The 25,456-nt window shown below is 39.5% G+C and overlaps 1 protein-coding gene across 1 annotated transcript in view; it reads right to left on the bottom strand.

The window, feature by feature from the left end:
- LOC137297347 (uncharacterized) overlaps positions 1 to 21,918 on the bottom strand; it is a 66,313-nt gene extending 44,395 nt beyond the window's left edge. The window contains exon 1 of the mRNA XM_067829356.1: positions 21,864 to 21,918. Within this exon, the coding sequence (XP_067685457.1) occupies positions 21,864 to 21,918 (55 nt within the window). The remainder of the gene's footprint in view (positions 1 to 21,863) is intronic.
- Between the last annotated feature and the right edge of the window lie 3,538 nt (positions 21,919 to 25,456).

The raw sequence follows: 25,456 nt of genomic DNA, 5'->3' as shown, positions 1-25,456 counted from the left end.
GTTCTGTTGTTGTTCAGTTATAACAGCTAAAGCTATCATTTATCAGTTTGTTATTAATACTGTTGTCCGCTGACCAACTACTGTGATCTGTCTGATGTATTTGCTATTGTCGAGACACCAATTTCCTTGGTGTGAATAAGCAGATCATGAATTATGGTGATTCACAGATGTGTCTAATTCCAGATGTATTCCCTTATGACGCGTGGCTTTGGAAACCGACAAACACGCACTGTGCCCTATTACTGATTATGTCATGTTTTGAACATCTCAATGTCTGATGGTTTTCGTTCATTTATAATCAATATATTTCCGAGTTATCGTTCATAATACATGTTCCATTTCCTCTCACGTGATAGTCAGCATGTTCTATACATTTCATTTTGATGTTCAGTATCCTCCATTACAGCTATAATGAACGCCACCTTCTGTGAACTATATTCATCTATTTGAAACTCCTTGATAGAATAGGTCCTAAGTAACCAACATGTATTCAGGCTTGATTATAGTCAACGGTGGCACCTGTTGCTCACTCTATCAGTCACTGGATTCTCAAGTCAAGATCCGACTATTTACATTTTATAACCAGCACACCCACATCGGCACAATAACCCTATGTCTCTCACAAACACATGTACATACACACGCACACGCACACGCACACGAACACGCACACGCACACGCACACATGAACACATGAACAAAATAACACTACCACTTACAGAGTTACACTGTCCATAATCCCTAATCTAATATTCTGTTCCTAGTTCTCATTGTCCTCCTTCTTCCCGTTGTCCTGGATGTTGCTACTGACACCCTGTTCCAATTTTCATTCATAACATTCCAGATTATTGTGACCTCAGTGATGAAAATGTCCCTGTCGATCGTATCGATAATCTGTGATCCCCATTACCAGATTTCCTTGATAACCTACGACCCACTTTCCTTAGATTTCATGATAAGCTATATTCCAGTCTACGTGCGTCTCACGATAAGCCATGTTCCAGTTTATGTAGGTCTCACGATAAGCCATGTTCCAGTTTATGTAGGTCTCACGATAAGCCATTTTCCAGTTTATGTAGGTCTCACGATAGGACATGTTCCAGTTTATGTAGGGCTCACGATAAGCCATGTTCCAGTTTATGTAGGTCTCACGATAAGCCATGTTCCAGTTTATGTAGGGCTCACGATAAGCCATGTTCCAGTTTATGTAGGTCTCACGATAAGACATGTTCCTGATTACTTACGTCTCACGGAAAGCCATGTTCCAATTTACTTACGTTTCAAGATAAGCGATGCTTCAGATTTTCGATAAGTTACTGAATTTCTCAAACGCTATTATATATCCACGTAACAGACTCTTCAATGCTTTGGAAAGATACTAGTTACTGTAAACAATAATATTATTATTGTCTGCTTAACATTTATGTGTTGGAGTGAGTGAGGTTTAACAGTGCTTTTAATAACATTCCAGCAATATAACGCCGTGGGCACCAGATGTGGACTTCATATGTTGAATGTGCCCTATTACTGATTATGTTTCAGGAAGAAACGGAGAATCAACGGCCATTATTCTACCCTTCAACCTTCTTTACCACACCAGAAACACTGGAACAACATGTATGTTCTTGCGACGATTTCCAAACAGACGAGCCAAATGTCGAAACACCTTGCAATTGAATATTATAAAGATGTTGGAACAAACGAATGAGACATTTACGAATCCAAACTTAAGACAAACTTAATAAACGATAGCAATATAGGTTTAAGACCACGATAACCCCCTGGAAGAAGCAGCGTTGGACCAGTTCTTGTGTCGGATCCTTCTTCATCAAACCTCAGTACTAGTCTTCAGTCAACATCCTTCCAAATCTCCAGATCCTTTCTTAAGTTATATACAACTAGTTTGGTACAATTAATTGATTTTGCCAAACACTAGCATTTGGTAGATCTGATAAACAAGGTAATAAATTTAAACATTTAATTACTACACAGGTTATGTGACGAAAAGGGGGTCGGGGAGTAGATATTTTCTCAACCCTCATCAAATTTTGTTAAGTGCATTATCCTTCAATTGTTATTTTACCACAGTTTTGATCAATATGTCTGTTAAAACACATTGTGGTTTGGAGCAAGGTCCGAAGTTAGGCAGGTGTTGGATGTTTATCGCTCTGATGTGTCACGAACTGGGTATTGGGTGGACACGCCGTAGTATATATTCAGAGGCAACTTTGGATCCGTACTCATGATCGCATGAACCGCACCTCAGAGCGACTTGCAGGCAGTCAGGGGGTGGAGGGGGTGAGTTGAAATATATGGAATGCGCAATTAACGTAATTTCTGGGCTAGCCCCGTTTTGAGCGTACGCATGCCTTGCGGTAAATGCGTGCGGCCAATAGATCAAAGGATCGCACCTCTTCGCAGAGATTTGCGTCAGCGTAAATGACTTCGTGCATGGAACTTAAGGAATCCTACAATGACTGCATCATTTATCCTCTCTTTAAAAACACGGGTTCGATAAGTGTTATTTATATTTAGATATGTATTTTGAACTCGGAGACAGGGAAAGAAGTTTTCTTCAGTAAAATCGTAATAAGCAAAAGCATATATTACTCACTAACGTCAGTTTCCTAAAAGTTCTCACCGTAAGGTAAACGTCGGGAAAGAAATTCGATTTAACTCTAACTAGTTTTGGCTCTGAAGTTTCATCGCAAATCGTGGGACGTGCATACGTGTTCAATTTTTAACCAACCTTTGCTGCGTCATTTTTATAATTTTTTTTTCAAATTCCAATTTGACGAGTAATTCAGATTTAGATAGCTAACAATATGCTTCAGTTGGGATATGCAATTACACAGTTTTGCCGGCATAGCATGCAACTTAAGTGCCAGGTGGAGACGTTTCAACAATCCTTGGTTTATACGTCCTGGTGTATCAGCGTTCCTAGGAAAGTTTTACGTCTAGGCTGATCACTCTAGCCTTGAAAACGTAATTGTAATATTGAAAAGAGTTCCGCTTTGGAAATCACTTCTGAATCAGTTACTTCACAGTGGAAGAAATGACTCAAGTGGTGCGGATCTCACCCGAATACCAGTACGTTGGGTATTATGAAACCACGACAGATATATGAGATTCGGGGTTGTGGGTAGCCTTGTGGTTAAAGCGTTCGCTCGTCACACCATGGATTTCCCACGTGGGTACAATGTGTGAGCTCACTTCTGGCTTCACCTGCCGTGATATTGCTAGAATACTGCTAAAAGCGGCGTAAAACCATAATCACTCACTAGCATGTGATTCGATCATTCGACTATTCAGCACTCACTTAAAGAATTCTTCTATATTTGAGAATATAACTTGAAATATACAACTGCTCAGTGGTATTTTGTTGTTTATTATATTCAATATGTTTGCTGCTTTAGTGAAGAATATTACATATTAAAAGCGATAAGAGTTGCAAATTCATTTCTGTATAGATTACTTGTTGGGCACTGTTGCAGACATTCTCTTCCCACAGAGGTTCCTCCTGTCATATCTTCCTATGTAACCTCTGTTCTAATACGGCCCTTTCATGGTGCGATTGTTCAAGACTCTCGATTGGAGTCGTTCAGATTTAGTTGTGCAATCAGAGACGTTATTTCAAAAATGATCATTCGCAAGATCTCGGTGATTTCCGAATGCATCGGGATAAAATGCCAGTACCAGTTTTTGTTTCTACAAACACATCATGGCGATTGATCCCTGCACTCTCTATTGCCAGTTTCTGATTTTCAGTTAAACGTGAAATATCGAGTCTTTCCTTCGCACGTTGATGAACCAACTCCATGGGGGCCGCTATATTGAAGCTAAGTCTTTTTAACGCATGTTCTCATTGGATAGTAACAAGGGAGAGATAATTCCTGTTGCATTTTTTTGCCGCAAGGGGATTTCTCGATGACCGTGAAATATGGCCGTATTAGAACAGAGGTTACGTAGGAAGATATGACATGAGAAACCTCTGTGGGAAGAGAATGTGTTGCAGAACAAAGTGATGCTTTAAAAGACTGATTGAAAATTAACAATAGCTGTTTAAAGTGTCAGTGAGGCAATAAAAATGTGTTTTCCCTCTGTTTTTGTCACGTGGGCATGTGAATCACCACAAATAGTCAGGATACCGGGTGTTCGCGAAACTTTGGTCATATCTAAACCCCGCAGTACCCCCGTCACACATACAATCGACGGTAAGTCAATTGTAGCAATTGTTACTTCAATAACTACTCTGCCCGGCCCCCAAGGGAACAGCCTTGTTTTTAAGGCGCTTGCTCGTCACGCCGAAGACCCTGGTTCGCTCTCCCACATGGACACACGTGTGAAGCCAAATTCTTCACCAACTATTGTCCAACTATGTGATACTGATGAAATGATGCCAAAAGCGGCGTAAAACTAAACTCATCCACTCACTCACCAAAAGCACTAGAGCAGCATTGGTGAACTTGACTTTCAACTAACGTAACTCTGCAAAATGTCTTTTTCTTTGAACATTGTAGAGACGGTCGTATATGTTTTCTGACTATAGAGCTTTGTGAAAGGATACTTGTAGATATCAGAAATTACAGGGCTTTAATCTCGTTTCATATAACGAGTTACTTTCAGAAAAATGTCAAAGAGTGAGAGTTAAGACAATGAAATTGATTTATAGAACCGGATACATGGTAAGGTCACTTCAGTATGTTACGCTTAAGTGCGCATAGATTAAAGGATTTAACCGTTGCTAAGCTCTAAGTAACTTTCCACTAGGAGGTCCTCGTTCGCTAAGCATGCCTGTTGTAGGAAGTTCTGTCGTTAGTTAACCACCGTGTAACGACATCTTACATAAAAGGCATTACGTACGATGGATATTGAGTCGTGATAGTACCTCGTGTTATCTACATTATGTCTAAGCCTTGCAAGGCTTTAAAGAACAGGTACTCTATTTGATGGCTGAATGATATGGCGTGTTATGCAGATTCTGGTTTGGGGGCTTTGCAGTCAGCACTAATCTTTGCATGTCAAAATGCCTGACACACACAGGGCGATCTAATAATTAGTTTTTTTTAACCGTAAAATCATATTAGTTGCTCACAACTCTGACAAATCCAATTCATAGTTACTAAAAATGTATAATGGTTGGTAGGTCGCACCCAAAAATATAATAATTCCAGTCGGACCAGACAGTCCTATCATGAACATCGATCTATGCAACTGGAACACAATATGTATCAACCAAGTTAGCGAGCCTGACCATCCGATCCTGATAGTCGCCTCTTACGACATGGGTTACTGAAGATCAGTTCTAACCCAGATTTCCACGGGTAACGTGACAGTCATGGGTAAGCTGACCACCCGATCACGTTTGTCGCCTATTACGACAGTCGTGGCGGTCTGTAAATAGTTTATTCTCTACCAGTGTTTGACATCGTGAGCATCGATCTTCGCAACTGGGATACGATGACAAGTACCAACCAAATGAGCTAACCTGACCTCCCGATCCCGTTGGTCGCCTCTTACGACAAGTATTGGTTACCGAAGATCAGTTCTACCTTGGATTTTCGCGGGTGCAAAAATATGCAAATATTAGTTCCAGAAATGGTTAGTAGTTAATTCGATTTCATGTACTGGGCCAAACAAATGTTTACTATTTTATCTAATACTTGTATAACGTCACAGATGATCTACGTCTGTATGTCAGTGTGAGTGCTGTTATAAGTGCGTGTGTATTTACGATGGATTTAACAACTTTCCCGCAACTGTACTATCACTAGGCTTCAAATGCACCCATCAGAGAAAATTCGCAGTACGGACGAGCTTATGCTTCTATCGCCCGTCTACCCCAACACACCATCATCCGAGAACGTCGTAACGTCATTACGGCTCAGCGTGATTGCATTTACGACATTAATGATCAAATTAACGTTACAAATTTTTCTCTTACTTAGGTGAAACAAATCCACAAATAAACATGAATAGTAATTTAAGAAAAGTATTGTGATTCCAGCCCTAGAAAATAATTATTCGATTTCATAAACATTGCGACGTACAATTGAGTGTGAAAATTCTATAGCGCAGAGCCTTTCCACAGAGGGCCTATCTATGCTGGCAACACAATCAGATATTAAAGGAAACTGGTCTATTAAGAGTCTTTGGATGCTGAGTGTCTATTCCGAGATCAAGACGATTTGTCTGTTGACGGCCAGTCCGTGCTGATTATCAATCAGATATTAAAGCGACTTGATACAAAGAGCGCCTGTCTGTTGCCACGATTGTGTATTATCGTATCGTGTATAAACACATGGAGAATTAGGAATTCAAAAACTCATTTCAAAGTTTGCAATACAATGTCTTATCTTCCCTTTTTTCAGCAAATGGGTCAGTTTTCAACTTAAACCCGTTACACAACCACTATAAAAGAACACGCGATGCTTAACATCAATAAACTAAATCTGTCCTGCCATGGCATAGTAACTATATCAATATGAAAAAAATCAGAATCATTTTGAGTTACGTAAATTACATATGGGTCCATAAGATCTAGTTTGGATTTCATGTTCACCAAAAAAAAACTCACTCCACAGTGCCTTTCTCTGGAGAACAGACATCAATATTGAAATACTATTTTCTCAAACACGATTTGTCACAATACGGAATTGTAGTATTCATGCTCTAATAAGAAGCCAAATATGAGATGACATCAGTCGCCATTTTGAATTTCACGTTCAGCAAAGTTCGCTAACGTCAACCTGCGAAAGAGCGACATAACAATCATACTCCTACCTTCAAATACATATCCGACTAGTAGAAACACCAAAATCCTGACTGAAAATATATCCGACAGTCTCTTCGAGGTGGTATGCGCCATTTCAGGCTAGTGAAAGGTCCCACAGCAAAGTTGTCGTCTGCTTCTACTTGTCGTCTGCTTCGTCTTCCAATCTACCTGTCCCCTGGGGAAAGCAGATAGAACAATCGATTAGCTAAGTAGTTTCAGCCAAGCATGAGAGCAAGAGTCGTCCCCGGGTTCCTGCCTTGCCTGGTGCGGGTATTACATCGATTTTATTGATGGGTGCCGCAACGACAACTAAACTAGCCGTGTATAAGGCGTTTTGTGTTGCTGTAAAGCCCGGATCAACAAACAGTCCAACTCGGGACTGAAGCTACAACATGCGTGCGACTATGTTTCCAGAGAACTGTCTCTAGGACTACAGAACTCGCGTCCTGTATCTACTGGAGGAAGCAACACGTGGCTGCAGAGGATATTGTTTTCTTTTAAAGGCCATGTTTTATTAAATCGGATATGCAGCTTGTATTACTTCGTTTTTGTTTTTTAAATACGTGTTTGATTGTAGTTATTTTATAACCAACTGAATAGTATACGTTGTTCACTGGTCACGAGGGGCTTGATGTTTATTTGACCATAAACGAACATCGATGGTAATTAACGCATGGGCCCTTTAGGAGCAAGTGAACAACATATCCATGTTACCGACCTCCTCAATGTTAATTTGCGAATCAATGTGTGAATCAAACGATTCGAATCTTGCTGTTTTTCTGCCTAGTATTAAAGTGAGGTAAAGTCGCGCTGTGTAATTCCTTAATTTTCACAGGGACTTCATTTGAATGTTTTGTGAAAATGTATTTATTGAAATACGAGGCAAACCTTTTCGAAGTCATCGCTATATTTACACACGATACAAGAAAACAGATTTCGAGTTATCTCCCTTCTATAGATTTGCATTCGCAAAACATCGTTCATTTCCGTGCATGGTTCAACTCCATTCGAGATAAAAAGTACTAACACGAAGTACCGAACGAGTCGCCACTGGCAGCGGGGTACATTGAAATGTACCTTGCTTGTAAGTGGGGTACAATGGAAATAATAGAAGAGCGCTTAGCCAATCAGAAAGACATTAACAGCTCTTGAAAGGTTAAATCATTTTGTTTTGCTGCGCCGTGTCATGGCTTGTTTATTCTCGTGGTCAGTGCCGAACTATCAGCTGTTCTCATGTACAGAAATTACATCCACGAATTAGTGTTTTTGGTAATCACGACAAATAATGCCCCATATTTTCCACTCTGCTAAACTACTTCAGTTAAAACACAACTTAACTAAACAAGACATGGATACTTGAATCGAAATTTTTTTTCATTTCAAGGAAATAGTTGAAAAGTGTTCTCTCGTCATGCCGGAGACCCGTCCCGCTAGGAAGATCTAGCGGTCTGGTTTAGTGGACTTAATCTTATACCAATCACACTGTACGTTACCAAAATATAAATTAAAAAGCGTGAAAAACATAGTAGGTGTTAGCAGTGAGCCAGATGGCTGTGAACCACTTTACGCCCGTTTCAAATAGGGGCAGTCTGTGACCTCTTAACGACATGCTGCATAAAATATCGAAATACGACATTTTCAAACTTTACAATTACAATTAGTTTTTAAAAAAGCATTTTCTTATAAACCAAGGAATTGAAATTTAGTGTAAACCATAGCTGTGTATATTGCTTCTTTTATTTTCACAGGAGAAAATTCCGATCGGCTGAAAAGTAGGTCAGTGTCTAAATTGATTAATGAGACTCATGTTTCGGTTAGGGTAACTCCTGTTCATCACACAATTGGTACAAGTAATGTTTTTTTCTGAAACTTCCTATTATTCCAACTTACTGATCTTTCATTATGAGAGTCTGCTTTTCATATTAGCACAAACACGGATTCGATGACTTTTCCACTGGAATTATACTGAAATATTCCAGTACCTAAACGAGTGTAGTTTCTATGCATTAATAATAGATTGCTTTAACCTTCTCTTCCGCAAAGACACGATCTTTATGACGAGGCTCTTAGCATTTACTATGAAAATCATAGAAATATTTTATGCTCATTGTAGTATGTCATTATGCTAGGTTCTCGTATGAATCAGTGAGTATGGTTCTAGGCGACGTTTACTAATATCCCAGTAACATCACGACGGGGGACACCTGAAATGGGCATCACACATTGTACCTATGAGGGGAATCGATCCCGGGTTTTCGTCGCTACGGGCCCACTCTTAAGCCACTAGGCTACTCCTGCGCCATTGCTTCAAGAAGGAGGAGAGTGATGCCGGCTTCAGATATTTACCACATTGGTCTAAACTACCACCATGGTGTCAAGAAACCGGGAAATACGCCAGTGAAGGTCCTGTTTAGTACTGATCCTCAACAACCTTTGCTTTGTCGGGTTGTTTCTATCGTGTTACACAACACGGAACTCGACAGAGAAAAATCGCGGCGCTTCAGGCGAATGTTTGGTCCGGAACTCCAAAGTTCTTGGAAAACTTTGGAAATTTGGAAACGAAATTAGCCTCGTCTTTTCAGAGACAACTGTGAATGTATTTTGTTTTGTAGGATATCAAGTAAGTGCCGCAAAACCCAAAGTAGAGACCAACCACGTGTGACGATGGCTAGCGATTAAACATGCAAGAAATGATTACTGGATGGTAGCGTAGTGGATATTGCTATCATAGTTGTGTTTTGGAGCTGTGTATTGTGACATTCTTCAACGTAACTTGTTATTCATAGAATCTGTAGTTTACTGAGAAAGTGTAAGTATACCATCTTGTCACTGTGACGGGTGCACAGTCGAACCGATTAGACTATCAGTTCCCCATTGTCTTCAGGAGGGAGCTGAGTGGGTTAGATAGGTGACCTTGTGTGTTGGCACCTTGCTCTGAGGGAGTGCGTTCGAATCCCTGAAAGGACTAATCCCAAAACTAAAGTATCTCAACCTCAAACCTACACTACCCTATGAAGGTAATTACGCACTTTGTGCTTTGGGGGCATGTTTACAAAGAAGCCTAAATGGAAAAGTGTGGGTTTTGCCTTACAAGGTACATTGTGTACCTGAATGTCAGAATGTCAGAATGCCACAGGTGTCGTAGTCAGTCTTGATATTCTAACCCAAGACAGGTCATTCATCTAATGTTGACGGGTTTATGACCTACCCCGGACTGGTCCATAGACCCGGATGCCCATAGTTGAGAGTCCTCTCAATCTGTGTTCCTGCTAATGCGATGATCCAACGTTGCCAATGTTGATGACGTCACTGTGCGCATCCGGTTACACAGGTGGAGGATGAGCAAGTCATGGTCATTTTGTGGGGAGATCACTCCCAGTCGTTAAGTGCTGCGACTGCAAGGCATCTGACAAGTCTGGATCGTCTCATTAGCCTGATGATGGGCTACCCAACACAGTCACAGTCGATGGTAGTATGTCTGTTTGGAGACCTATTCTTCGACATCCAAGTACACAATGCCTGTGGCTTGTATATCACAATCAAACAATTTTCAAAATAGTTCCTTGCATCTGGAAATAATCCCCAAATACCAGGCATGTACTTTTTCCCTTGTCAATTTGGAATATGTAACCGCCCACGGTCTTAATCACATTGTGTATTAACATAAAATACAGTACCAACTATGGGAACGTATAGTTGGTCCACCATCTTGATTACCTTGATCATCACATAGGAATGATTGCATGTTGGATGTGGGTTTATGTGGGCAGTATCCACATCACACCCTGTTTGACGGGTTCCAATTCCAAAAACCCATCACGTTGCCACGACTGCCCTTTTCCTAATGTAATGTGTAGGCGTTACCGTCACCTCATCGCCAAGTTCGCTTTGTGAACGGGGCCCGATTACAATATATGCACAGAGGCCACTAAATCGAAGCCTTGGACATTATTTGAATAAAAATCATTATCCGTGCATAGTCTTATGGCATATTGATCTATGATTGGAGCAATCTATTAATGTTAGATCATGAATGTAGTGAGTCATAAAAAAGGAGACAATCAATATCACAGATTCAGAGGGGATAATCTCAGAATCATGCCGACAATGAATACGTGTAGTTTGTCTGTGACAAACAATATGCAATCATCTAACTTACCGAACGATGGTGAACGGTATAACAACGAAAGGGTACTATTACAGTATTACTTTGTTAACCGGTATAATTGCTGTAGTGTTGTATTATATTGGCGTAGTTGTGCGTACAATTGATGTGTCAACATTGTTGGCACAGTTTATGGCAATTAGACCTACAAAATCATTTCTACATCCACAAAAATATTCACTAGCCAGAGTCGGTATCTCAGTTCCGAGCATATCATTAGCATGTGCTTATGAATCACTATCAAAAGATGATAGCACCAGGTGTTCACGAAAAGGTGATGATATACTGTCTCGCCGGTGACACCCGTCATGACAGTTATGTGTAAACATAGTCAGTCGTGCAGCTTAAATGGTAAGAGAACCAATTTTGAGTATATTAGGGACAATGGTGTGTTTGCGGGTATGTGTATTTCCAGAACTAGCAGTATTACAGCGGCATGACTGCGGTGTGCAAATGATCGTCTCTGGACCAGACAATCCAGTGACTGATATCATAAGATATGATGACCGATGACGAATAGTGATGACACCAAGCGTTCGCGAAAAGGCTAGGGTGTCCTGCCCCAGTGGCATGTGGTACCATTTCTACCAGCACTGTTTGCAATTGTTTATGCTATGATTACACTATCACGATTCACGCCACGATTGAAATCGAGGTCTTAATCTCGGACTAATCGTGGTGATCTTATCAGATCTTATGACATTTTCAGGTCAGTCGTGGACGGTGCAAACATTTTCTACGATCAACACGATGAATTGTCAACGTAATCGTCGCATTATATCGTACTGAATCGTAACAAAGCGCAACATATCGCATCCAGTGGGCTTCCAGATCGTGGTGTTCGGAATCAGTCGTGGAGAAGACAAACACCAGAGTGGGTGTGGTCATTCTGTAGAAGTTCAAGAAACAATGAAGTCCATGGTCAGTCGGGCTGTATACGTGCTCGCGACCACAATCGTATCCAAAAAAAGCGAGCGCACGGTTCGTGATGAACGTATCGGAACGTACCTGCACGTACCAGAACGTCCCAAACCTGGACTCGATCGGGACAATCCTATCACAACGTATGTGGTCGTATCTGAACGGGAGACGAGATCGTAACACATCTCGCCACCTTAATCGACCAGTTGTGACAATATCGCATCCAAGCACAACAAATCGCATTGGACCGTGTCGACCTGCATCACATCGTATCCCAGTCTTAAATTTCAGAGAAGTTCCACGATCTGCTACGATAGGCCAGTCAGTAACAGATCGGAGGGCAGAGTGAACCTAGCATTAGCAATAAATGTACACGACTGCATGAACAGACTAAACAGAACATCCCCGATAAAAAGCACATATAAGTGGCAGTGTGACTAGCGGCTAGTGCCATTCAAAACATGAACAACATCATCCTAAAGCGTGAACGTTGGGTGCAATGCAAGGGTCGAGTGTTCTTCTGATAGCGACCTTGCTTTTCGTTTGAAGATTTCAAAACCAGGGAGATTTTTTTATTGTTTACTTTTGATGTTTTTATTTCTTTTTTAATTCGCTACAGCATAGAACCAAAGAAGGGCGTGACATGACCTTTGTAGCTTTCTGACAGTTTACAGTAGTTCAGGACATTGCTCCATTGTTTCTTGATCATGAGCGATGTTGCTTGCATGTTTCCAGTGCGTATATGCGTATGTGCGGATGTGCCAGCAATGCCCATGTTTGGGCGCAAACCAACATTCCGCCGTGTAAGGGAATATGCAACCGGTTTAAGCTGCTCTTCATCTATACTACAATGATGAACATGTTCAGCATTTTCGCATATGTATGGGATCCGAGGTGGGTGCGCATATGGCATTTCCTCTAACGCCACCTTAGGGCTTTAATGATAGGCCTGTCAGTTTAATGTTAAGTTCACAGTGACGCATGCTGCTCACGATTGCTATTTGGTGAAATCAGGTAGTGAAGGAGGACTTACGAAAGGTACAATAAGTATAGTGTTTTAATTAGTTTGACTTATATATTTCAGATACGAGCATGGGGAGATTCGTCGATCAATTACGAATTATGATAGAGCTGATCTCCCTGGTGGCCTAGAAAACTTTCCACTGGTATCTTCAGAGTATATTGATAATAACCAAACTAGGAGGAAAAAGACGTCACTGAATTTATATTCCTAGTGTACTTGTCATGGGGAGTCGGTTGTGTTGCCACACCGATTTAAGCACTATTCCAGCACAGTCATCAATGCCATGTTACTAGGGGAATCCGAGTCCGAGCCACGCGCAAACACCGTCACATTTTTATCATAACTAGGGTAACAGTGATTATTATTGCTGGAGTGACCAAATATATTTTCTGACATTCATTCTGCTGTATGAATACTTTCACACAGATACTTCAGATGATCATGTGTCATAAGAGTGATCTCCTGTTTTCATACCTTCAGATGTTATAACTTCATCTGTTTGTTGTCACACACACTGTTAGATCATGTATTTTTTATTACATCAGTTTTCTGTATACCTCATGTAGTATTTACAATAATCACTGTCTCTACACACAGAAAACACCTCGGATATTTCTTACAGAGAGCGTTTTATACACGAGCAATGCGTAACAATGTATTGTTCATAAGCTCACTACTATCAAACACTGTTCACCCAACAAATACTCAATATTCATTCTTGTAGATTTGCAAGGTAGAATAATGAGAGGCAGTGAAGTGAAGCATAATTTTTCTTACATGAACATACCAGAACCACAACAGGATTGTTTGTACTGTTTAATGATTCTGTATTTTGTAGTAACTAAGCACTAATGATTTCTTTAATGAAGGTTAGCTTCCACTACATACTCCAAAATAAACATATCACTGTGAACATAACAGTAAAGGAATTCATGGTTTACGGCTACAGTAAGTCAATATGCATGATTTTAAATATCTGTGAACCGTGACAAGGACAAAATTCTTGAATTGTTGCACGAAAGTAGAAGAAAGCTTTGTATTGCTGTGAGAGGAATTACACATTACTGGATGTGCATGCATTGTGGGGCGTATGAATAATTTCAGAGTATGCATGCGGGAATTACAGCTGCTGTCGTCTGAGGATGCCTGAAATACGCACACACACACACACACACACACACACACACACACACACACACACACACACACACACACACACACACACACACACAATATACACACAAATATACATACATTTGAGTGGATATAATACACCGACATAAGTTCCAGGTAACATGATGTTTTTGGTATTGATGGGCCGTGCGTGTGCATAACACGGTACCTTGTTCACATATATGAACGACATTACCGATTCGTGCACTAGTCTAGAGGTCAGTCATTGTTGGGCATTGATACAGTGCCATATATAACACGAAGTAAATACATTGACCTAAATCAATCAATGAAGAGGTCAATGTTAACACAATGTTCTAAAAACATAGCCATGCCGGTCAGAAAGTGAACACCGTTTCTCGATTAAACGTAAAAGAAACGTAAAAGAAACGTGAAAGATAAAGTGGCAATGTCGCACTGATAAATGTTGACACAATTAGTGGCAATACCTCAGTCATATTTTAACCCATTTTGTGTTAACACCTTAACGACCAATTCTAACCCATTTGGTGTTAATACCTGAACGACAAATGTTAACCCATTTGGTGTTAAAACCTTAACGAGAAATGTCAACTCATTTAGAGGTAATATCTCAGCTACAAATGTCCAAAGAATTTGTGGTAATACCTTAAAGACAAATGTCAACTCATTTAGAGGTAATTTCTCAATGACAAATGTTTACAGATTTTGTGGTAATACCTTAACAAAAAATGTTAACCCATTTAGAGGTAATATCTCAACGACAAATGTTAACACATATCATGGTAATATCCCAGTGATAATTAGAAAGTGATATTAACGAGGGATGTATATGTATATGTACATGTATATGTATATGTATATGTGTGTACATATACATACATATATTCCTTTGTTCTGACCTACTGCAGTTTCTATTGTACCTATTTTACTGTACCTTACACGTGTTGTGTGCAAACTGAGAGAGGTGGGTGTGTTTCGGGAGGACGAGACAGGCGTACCCTTTTCCTAACACATCGGTCAATACAGATGCTCCTTCATAAATATTTTCATATGTATTTCGAGTCTACCACCCACAGAATGTGCTTCGCCACATAATCGAGACGGGCTGTCATGTTGTCCTTCTTGTGGCACTTCAAACATGTCACTTCAAACTTACCGGTTTTGAAGTGATCTTCAGCAACCCATGCTTATCGTAAGAGGTCACTAAAGGGGTCGGTTGCATAGATCGATGCTCATGACGGCCATCACTGCATTGTCTGGTCCAGACTCGATTATGTATTGTCGAGAGCAAACGGTATAAAAACTTCAAGCAAATAACATATGTAAGCGAGATCCCAAACAACCCTCCTCCCAAATAAAAAGAAACGCTGAAAAGAAGCGTGTGTGTACTGAAACGTGAAGCATAGTGTTTTATGCAACAACTCAGAGTTGCCGTTATGAGGACATCACGGTCATAGACAAAATGCTGATGACCTATTCTGTAATGTCCGTTTCTCAAGCTAATATATACGTCTCCGTTTCTCAGTCATATATATATATATATATATATATATATATATATATATATATGCTGATGTGTGTCTGTCTGTCTGTCTGTCTGTCTGTATGTATGTATGTATGTATGTATGTATGTATGTATGTATGTATGTATGTATGTATGTAAGTATGTATGTATGTATGTATGTATGTATGTATGTATGTATGTATGTATGTATGTATGTATGTATGTATGTATGTATGTATGTATGTATGTATGTATGTATGTATGTATGTATATATATATATATGCAAAATGATCTCCCAGAACACTCGCCACACAAAACCCAATACACGTGTCATTTGAGAAAATTAATGTGTACAGTGCTAAATGCATTATAACGATTACGGCAAACTGAAGCGAGCGCCTATATTGATTTTGCTGTGAGAGCACAAACTGTAGAGTTTACATCAACGAGATATGTAAACTACCTTCTGACACTCGGCGTAATTGCAGTTATTGATTCCATAAATAATTTAAAGTGCCGGGCCAAACACAATGTAGACATAAAAATTCTCTGTTTGAAGTTTACACGGTAGTATGCTTTTCCACTGGGCGAGAAGCAGGTCACATGACCGAGAAACCAACATCCACAAGACTGTTGTCTTTGAAATAATGCAAGCACTGACGGAATTTTCCCAAATTCTGTGGAAACTCCTTGACATGAAGAAGTTCAGTCATTGTATAGGCCTTTCAATCTAGAACCGTTTAAGCATAACTTGGGAAAACGTTAACGTTAGAAAGTGTGATCACATGTACGTTCAAGAATATCCTCTCTTCATCAATCCAGTGAACGAAACGAAGAAATCTAACTGTGGAGTGTATTAGTGTTTTACCTGGCACATTACAGTCCGCAGCACTTTATGAATCTACCTAAGTATCCGTTTGTATTACGTTTGGAGTCACCTTTCAGTTGACTCATACAGGGAGATCGCTGCTCATGCTGTTGATCACTGAACTGTTTGGTTCAGATGCGATTTTTTACAGATAGCTGCGGTATAGCTGGAATATTGCTGAGTGTAGCCTTAAACAACACATCAAACCTTTAAATTCGTCAAGGATGATGAACACCAAATGAAATCTGTGGTGGAATATATTTTATAAGTATTTGCTTTCACTTTGTGTGACTTCATGGAGTATGAATCTCCATAAACCTTTATAAAGGAAAACTATACTTTATCTACTACAGATGTTCTTACCACATACATGTGAAATCCTTTGAAACTTACATTTCATGAACTTTTCGATGATGCAAATACCTTGACGCTAAAAAACAAAGTATGTAAATATTTTCGAAAGTGCCACCTCGATGGCGGCCTGGCAGAAAGTTGAATGAAGTTGTAGGTATGTTAGCCTCAGGAGTTTGTTTCAGTGCCGTCCCTGAAGCACAATGATGTCATACCATGAATACCTATGTTCGTCATAGGTGTGCTGTGAAGACGTGCTAGGAGCTACACTATTGTTGGTGACTTTGTGTAATAAACCATCCGCCGCCAGACTCGACTCAGCTTTATCACCTTAATGACGATAAGAGCCTGAGAAGAATTTCTAAAGTGTTGTCATAAGACACACACTTGCTTCCACCCAACTAAATCCTTGACGGTAGATTTTACAGACAAAGAAACTTAACCTTCCCATGTTGCCAGAAACACAGGGTGCTGGGTTCTTGCTCTGCTGATGGTGATAACTGGATGATTGTAGTTTTCGAATGCTGCACAGTTGGGAGCAGAGTCAATCGTCTACATCGAAGTGACACTGACCGACAGTAAAGTACAATGTTATAGAACCAACTGTACATCACACTGTTGCTGATGTTTGGCCAGGATTCTCAAAATTCTATATCCGCCTCAATCTCCAGAAGCAACCCAGAGAGATCATAAGATGGCCGCTACACGGTCGTCGAGGTCATGGTCTCTACTGAAGAGCTAAAGGGACGATTTCTCAACTTGGCAGACGCTACATGACATGTCAAGACTAGCCTGACGTCACGAAATGGTCGAGCTTGTGCCTTTATAAGGCTCCTTTATACTTTACACTTCGAATTGGCAGGAATCAACGAGACTTAGCAAGAAAAAAGAATCCAAAATTCGAACCGCATAGAAATTTTTTCAAGCTTTCACAGGGTCCGGTTCAATTGCTGCGTGAATAGGACTCGAATTTTAGTTTTATCTTACCTCGAATGCTGTACGAATTTACACAGAATGTATACTGAGTCAAAAAGGAAACTTCACATTCTTTCTTCAGGGCAAGAGATGGTAAGATGGTTAAATTGTTATTATTTCATTGCTGAGATCTGTGTGATGTACTCGATATACTGACAGTACCACAATTAGTTTTTTCTATTCTTGAGGTCAATGCAAATACGTGCAATTGAAGAAAACTTCCATGCGGAGATCACGTGATCGACTGCACGTGCGAAACCTGATTTTGCATGGATGGATGGGTCTGTGTGGGTTTTGCTAACGTTTTTCTGTATCATCAGTATGTAATATCCTGAACCCTCTTTGAATGACCCCTGAATATGGATCGAATATTAAAAGTACTGAAACAAACTGCAGCTCGAATGTTTCAAATGTACTTAGAATGTAATGCAAATGTCCAAAATGTATTAAGAATGCTTCTGGAATGTTCCACGATAGGCCTAGGGTATAAAATTTATTGCTGTTCTCCAGCAAGACCTAACTGAAAGATACATGGAGGAGGTCACGATAGAAAACAGGAAAAGAACCGAGAGATTCCAGACCCGACCATGGCTTACAGAAGAAAGGAGTGGATTGTGTGGACATTATACAAAACTGATGGAAGATTGGCGCCACAGTATTATCAATACGTCTGATCATTCCAGAAGTATGTATGGCATCATATGGTTTTATGACACTACAGATAGAGAGGGGATCTACAACTTCAGGATCAGCAGGAACCGCCGCTTAGTAGAAAAAAGCATGTGGAGTCACCGTCCAGAGATGGCCAGTCCTTCTCACCACCATTTTAAGAGCATTCGGGACGTTCTGACTGTTTTCGAGGTGTACTCGAGGTACATTCGATATGTTTTCCAAGTGCAAATGAAATATTCCGTTTAAAGAATATTCAACCTAAATTCCAAGAGCGGTTGAAGTACATTCGAAACGCGTTCGGGACATTCTTACAGGAATTGAAGTGGCTTGTCTATCGATTCTCCCTCGAATACGTTAGGAATATTTAGAATGCAATTAGAATGCAGTAATAATAGAATGCATCAGTTCGAATGCACCTCAAATGCTGTTCGATTTTCAAATGCGAATGTACCTCGAAATTTTTGAACACGTTGGCATTAGGCGTTAGAAGAACTGAGTGAGGGGGTGAGTTTAGTTATACACCGCACTCAGCAATATTCCAGCCATAGGGCGACTGTCTGTAAATAATCTAGTCTGGACCAGACAATACAGTTATCAACAACATCATCTGCGCAAATTTGGAACCGATGACATGTGTCAACCAAGTCAACGAGTCTGACCACCCGATCCCGTTAGTCGCCTCTTACGTTAAGCATAATCACCTTTCATGGCAAGCATGGGTTCCTGAGGGGTTGAAGAATTGACACGAATAATTGGGGTGTATTCGGAATGAAGTAAGAATCTCCAGCAATTTTCATTCCGACAGCATTCCCACCTCAAGGGGTTATTATCGACCTCTCTTCCTGTTCATCAAGTCCATGATGTATAAATTGTGTAGATATATGAATACTTGTCCAGACTTACCCTCATCGGCGTGTTTCAAACGAATAACGTTGTTGTTTTGATAAGTGGGCGGATAGCACTGTGGACTCTGAGACATTCTGACCAAAGACTGCAGTGAGGGCTTCAACAGTCGTCTTAATGCCAGTCATATTTCACACATATTTCGCTTGATGGAGCAGAGAAAGGAAAAGAACAGGGAAAGGTAACAGATTCAGTGGTGCTCATCCTCACAGAATATCCCTAAAGAGTATATCGCGAAGCAAACCTCAGACCCAGCAAACGAAAAAACAAATATTGCGGAAATATTTCATTTCAGTATATGGTGGCAGCTGGGAAATATAGTATGACCAGAAATTATTGAGAATTTTAGGACTATGGTTAACTGGATTTATAGTATAAACAACCTTGACCAGCTATCAAGTGCTTGGTTTCATTCATGAGAGACACCTTCATTAATCCTTTTTTATTAGTGTGTGAAGAGGTATCCCCCTTTGTTTACATGCTAGCAGACCAGTGATCCAGTGATCCTCGGTATGGATGATTTAGAGAATAGGAAGTGAATTTAGAGTGTTTCAACAAGGACATCGGATTAGCTAGAGTGATATCAAATAGAACAGGCATCCCTTTGTCCACTGTTTATCATGTTTTGAAAAAAATTTAACGTGTAAGGTGGTATATTTCTGTTAGGGCAACTCCCCTCTGTGCATTTGAAGCGAATATGAACTTTAAGCGGTACACAGATATACTCGAGGGACATTTGCTTCCATCTGCTCACGTGTTCTGTGGAGGGTTTTAGATTTTTCAGCCGGACAACGACCAAACATATCGTTCAAGCATTCACAGGCCTGGTTTCGGACCCAAAATATGATAATATTAGATTGACCAAGCTATAGCCCTGACCTAAATCCAATAGAAAATGTTTGTGGACTTATAAAGGAAAGTGTCAGTAAGAAAAATCTGATAAATATTGCTGAAATGAAAGAAGTGGTGTTCCGATACTGGGACAGCATGGACCACGACAAATAGGACAAATTGTTATGGATAATAACTTCTTTATTGCGTGATTGCGACGTTTCGGTACAGATTCTTGTCTTGGCTTGACAACGGTACAAGAATCTGTACCGAAACGTCGCAATCATGCAATAAAGAAGTTATTATCCATAACAATCTGTCCTATTTGTACACCTCAACTTCTAAAATGCCACTAAAACAAGTTAATGGACCACGACTTTCTAACTTCTTTGATCAGTAGTATGCCCCGCCACATTGAAACCTGCATTGGTGCCAGTGGTGACTTGACAAACTACTAACTGTTCACCTGTCTTTTAATCTCGCGTCATGTTCTGCTAATATTCACATTTAATACGCGGGTAATGAATGCGAAAAACAAATAATGTACACTCTTTAAATTCTCAATACTTTCTGGTCATACTATAAATGAACTTATGTACTTTTAAGTTCTAACTTTGTGTGTTTTTGGTACGTTCTTTGGTTTATGTATACATATTTGTTGTATATGTTAGCTGAAATATGTGAAGGAAATGTGTTCATCAAATGCAGTAGAAATTAGTCTCCCATTACCGTCTTATATTTACACTACAACACGCCACAACTGGGGTTTTCGTGGGAAACAGTAGTTTTTAACGGCTAACAATAGCTGTTGGTAATAAGTCAACAACTTGTATTGTGTGTATTGTCACCTCGGCGTCACCTGGATATTGCAGGATACACCAACAATCTCACATGACTTCTTCAAATATAATTTTTATATATACCAGCATTTAACCACCTGTGCGATTTAATCAAGTCTAGACAATTCAAAATACATACATGATGTCCAATGGATACACTCCTTGACGGGTGGGTTGTCTTGTGATATCGCGCCTTCTAAATTACAAAAATACTAAATTATATAGATATGTGAGAGGTTTGAGTCACCATTGCGACAAAATAGAAGCTTGACATGTCTTGTATGCGCCGAAATATATACTCATGGAAAAATTTAAGGGAACGCATGAAATAGCTGTGACTTTTAATCTTTGAATCAGTAAGAGAAAAGTTCATACAGATGAAAAGGCTTAAGTCAAGTGATGAAAATCAATATCGGGTGTGTCCCCATGTCTCTAGAGAACTGCTTGTCATCGTCGTGGCATGATGCGAATGAGTGTACGGATGGTACAATCGGAATTCTACGCCATTCTTCCTGGAAAGCCACGAAAAGTTCATCCAAATTGTTGGGTTGAACAGGTCTGCCCCGAACATTGCGGCCAAAAACATCCCAAAGATGAGCGATGTGAGGGCGGGCATTGTCATGCTGGAACTCGAACATTCGACCTGCAGAACGCGCAAAGGGGAGCACAATCGGGTTCAAGATCACGTCACTATATCGTACACCTGTTATCCTGCCATCAACACGCACAAGATCTGTTTTGTGCTTAAAGGTAAACCCGCCCCACACCATAACAGATCCCCCTCCATAACGATCATGCTGTTTGATGGTGCAGGCACTGGGAGGTTCCCAAACGCGTCTCCAAACTTGAATTCGACCGTCATTATGGTCTAGTGTGTACCTGCTCTCATCACTAAAGATGGTGTTTCTCCATTGACGTACGGTTCTTCCTCCATGGTTCCGTGCCCACTGCAGTCTCAAGCGCTTGTGTTGCTCACTCATGTTGATTCCAGCCAATGGACGGCGGCTTTTTAGACCAGCCGATTTAAGACGATTAAGCACTGAACGTGAACTAATTCTGACGTTTGTTCTTCGCCTGAATACCGTATTGATTTTGGAGGAGGATTTGAACCTGTCTCGCAGAGCAATAAGGCGTAGGGTCCAGTCATGTTCTTTTTCCGTCCCCAAATGCTGTTTGACGTCAAAAGTCGCTCTATAGATATTCCGAAGTCTGGATATCACGCTAACAGACTTGTGAAAAGTTGTTGCAACCTGTCGTAATGAGCCTCCACCATTAACCACGCCAACTGCCTCCCATTTCTGTGTCAAAGTTAAGTACTATCCATGATAACAATGTTTTTAACCGTTGTTTGACAGTGCACATACATGTAACGTGTAAATCTAAGTGCATGTAACTTCAGGAGCATGTAGTGCACGTGCAGAGAAAGCATTATGGTGAGTTTGAGTGAACTGCTCTTCACGAAAACGATAATACACGGCGCTGAAGGTAGTAACCAGAAATTTTGAACTGCCCTAAGAAACATGCGTTCCCTTAAATTGTTCCATGAGTATATTATAGGACAATACGTGAGTTCTGAAACCCCTATTTGTAGGGAATGCATGCCTCACATCACTAAAGTTCAGAATACCGTAGACCATCAAATACAGATATAAAAACATCATCGAAATCAGCAACAACATAAGATTAAAATCACTTATACATGTCAGAATAATACTTACAGTCACAACATAGCTACGTACATTAATTGGCATGTTTTTTTTATTCATGACTGAATCAATTAATGAAGCTATTTAATGAAACCTTGCTTTAACAATGGTCTCGCTGGAAACGGTCAACTGATACTGTCAGCTTCGGTCCACCAAACTAGGACGTAAATAAGTAAAACTGGTCAAATGACCTACGAATTACCATTAGCCATGGCAAGTTCACAGATGTGGATGCTCCGGTTTTTCAAGTGGAGCGCCAGTATGTGTTTGGCAGCAAATCAGTAGTAATGTGACGGGAGATTCGGTCCGCATGTACAGGTACTTTCCTGTTTAATTAAGCCTGTCAGTGTTGAACGTTTGAATTGTAGACAAGATCAGTATCGATCATATGGACTTACCTGGAATTTTCAAGCACTGAATACTCAGTATAGTCGTTCATATAAAAACACATTTGTCACAAATGATATTGACGTGTACACAATTACACACACAGGACAAAATATAAATATTATTATGTATTCACAACAAATGATTTCATAACAAATCTAATTATTATCTATTCCATTCATTAATGTCTTCTGATCAATATGTTTATACGTGTTAATCTTAACAGATCATGGTTAGAACACAGTATTGACAAGATTATGTCTAGATGTGCAGGCATGGCTTGAACAAACACCAGGATATCCTATCCTTGATCACATTCACATTCTCATGTGCTTCGACATCGCCCCGATCACAAGTGTTGATCTTTCAGCATGAAACAGTTTCATCAAACTGGTAATCGGATATCACCACAATGTGATAAGTAGTCATTTGCGTAATTATGCATATCGTATTATTCTGCATTATTAGTGTGTTTACAGTACTGGACATATTGACCGTTTCTATCTATCATATTTCAGCCACAGGTCTACTACTGGATACAGTTCTTATTACAAACTAGAAATATTATGTTCATAGTAATTCATGGAAGATTGTACTGTTCAGAAAATATGTCAGAAAATATTTTCTTTATATAATGAGAAACATTAATATAACGGAGGACTATCTAAGTGGTCAATTTCAAGCTGTTCGGACACGTGAAGCACCTGAATTTACACACAATAAAAATCTGATCTAGACTTTACTTCGGGAATAACGCGATAATGTTAAACATGTGCTTGACATCAAGTTTTCATACTGTCGTTGTGTCAAAAGACGAGTTTCATCATAGTGGCGTTATGGATCAATAACGTGTCGTTATAGATCATGACCAATGTCGATTTCGGACGGTTTATAGATCAGGGATATTTTTAGACAATATGGATACTGTATCCTACTGGTCAGAGGTCAGACGAGGAGACGTGGTAAAGCCTGCAGCTATGTATTTCTGAGACAGGAAACATTCCCAAAACCCAAAAATAAACTACCGGGCAAAGGAACGTCTACGTTTAAAAACAGTTCTTGACAAAAAGTATACAACGAGTGAAAGTCGGTTTCGAACATACCTGTATCAAAGAAACCTAAAGTCCAAAAAAGTAAGCGAGCTACATTTTATCCACCACCAAACAGGGTATGTTCATTCCATTTTCACTAATGTCTATCCCCCTGCTGACAAAAGCAATTTTGTTTCAGATGTCAAATGAATTTAAAATGAACAGATTCCTGAGGCGACACAGCTGCTTCTGTGATGTTTTCCTAGTCAAGTCACATAACCACAATCTTGGTTGTAGGAATGAATTGTATCAGTTAATTACAGTCGGTTATACATAATAAAATAATCTGATTTACCTTGTAACAATTATTAAACATTTTTGCATACGATACAATGGCGTGTAGGCATCTGCTCTCTGAAAACGTAATATATTTTCATAATTTTTCATAACATTTTTATTAAAAAAATCAAGGCGCCATGTTACAAATGCATTTCTTTGAATCAGTTCTTTTGCACGTAAGATTAGTTATCAAAATCAAAGTCTCTGCAAAGTCTAAGTTTCTACCCTGCAAAGTATTGTAGTAGAGGTAGTGTTTCTTGTCTACTTTTACGTTTTGAGCATAAAATAAAATTCCGTTTTCCTTTCACCTGAATATCGATTAGCCTACTGTTTAATAGTATCAATAATGCACGTTTGGTTTATATTTGAACGTATCCAGACTTTTCAGATGTAGGGTGCTCTCTACAGCAACTCATTGTGTAACGTTAAATGAGCTTTACTCTGTGTAATGCCAGATTTGAAATCTGTGTAATCATATTATTAATCTTATGTTTAAAATAGGTGGTAATACAAAGCATTTTATGACGGAATATCATACAGCCAGTTATTAATATTGACAAATTGCTATTACCTGTCAGACAACGTATTGTCAAATATCAGACAAAATGCTATGAAATCTCATATAAAGACGTATCAACTATGAAAGTAATCTTACCTATCAGGCAAAGTTCTGTCAAATATCAATCAAAATACTAGAAACTATCAAAGAAGCATCAACTATGAAAGTAATATTACATATAAAGGACTCTATATATCATATATCATATATATATATATATATCTATATAACTATATATCTATATCTATCTATCTATCTATCTATATATAATATATATACCTGCTTCATTAAAGCAAATCATCACAGTTGATAATTATTGCTGTTAATGTCACTGTCGTCATTGGCCTTAGCAACCTTCTCAACACAATTGTAAATAATAATAGTTGTGTAATAAACAACACGGACGTTATGATGTTTCACTATTCGTTTGCTCTCACTGGTGGTTTGATT

This window comes from Haliotis asinina, chromosome 9 (assembly GCF_037392515.1).
Source record: "Haliotis asinina isolate JCU_RB_2024 chromosome 9, JCU_Hal_asi_v2, whole genome shotgun sequence".
NCBI lineage: Eukaryota > Metazoa > Mollusca > Gastropoda > Lepetellida > Haliotidae > Haliotis > Haliotis asinina.
This window is presented reverse-complemented; position numbering and strand designations above follow the sequence as displayed.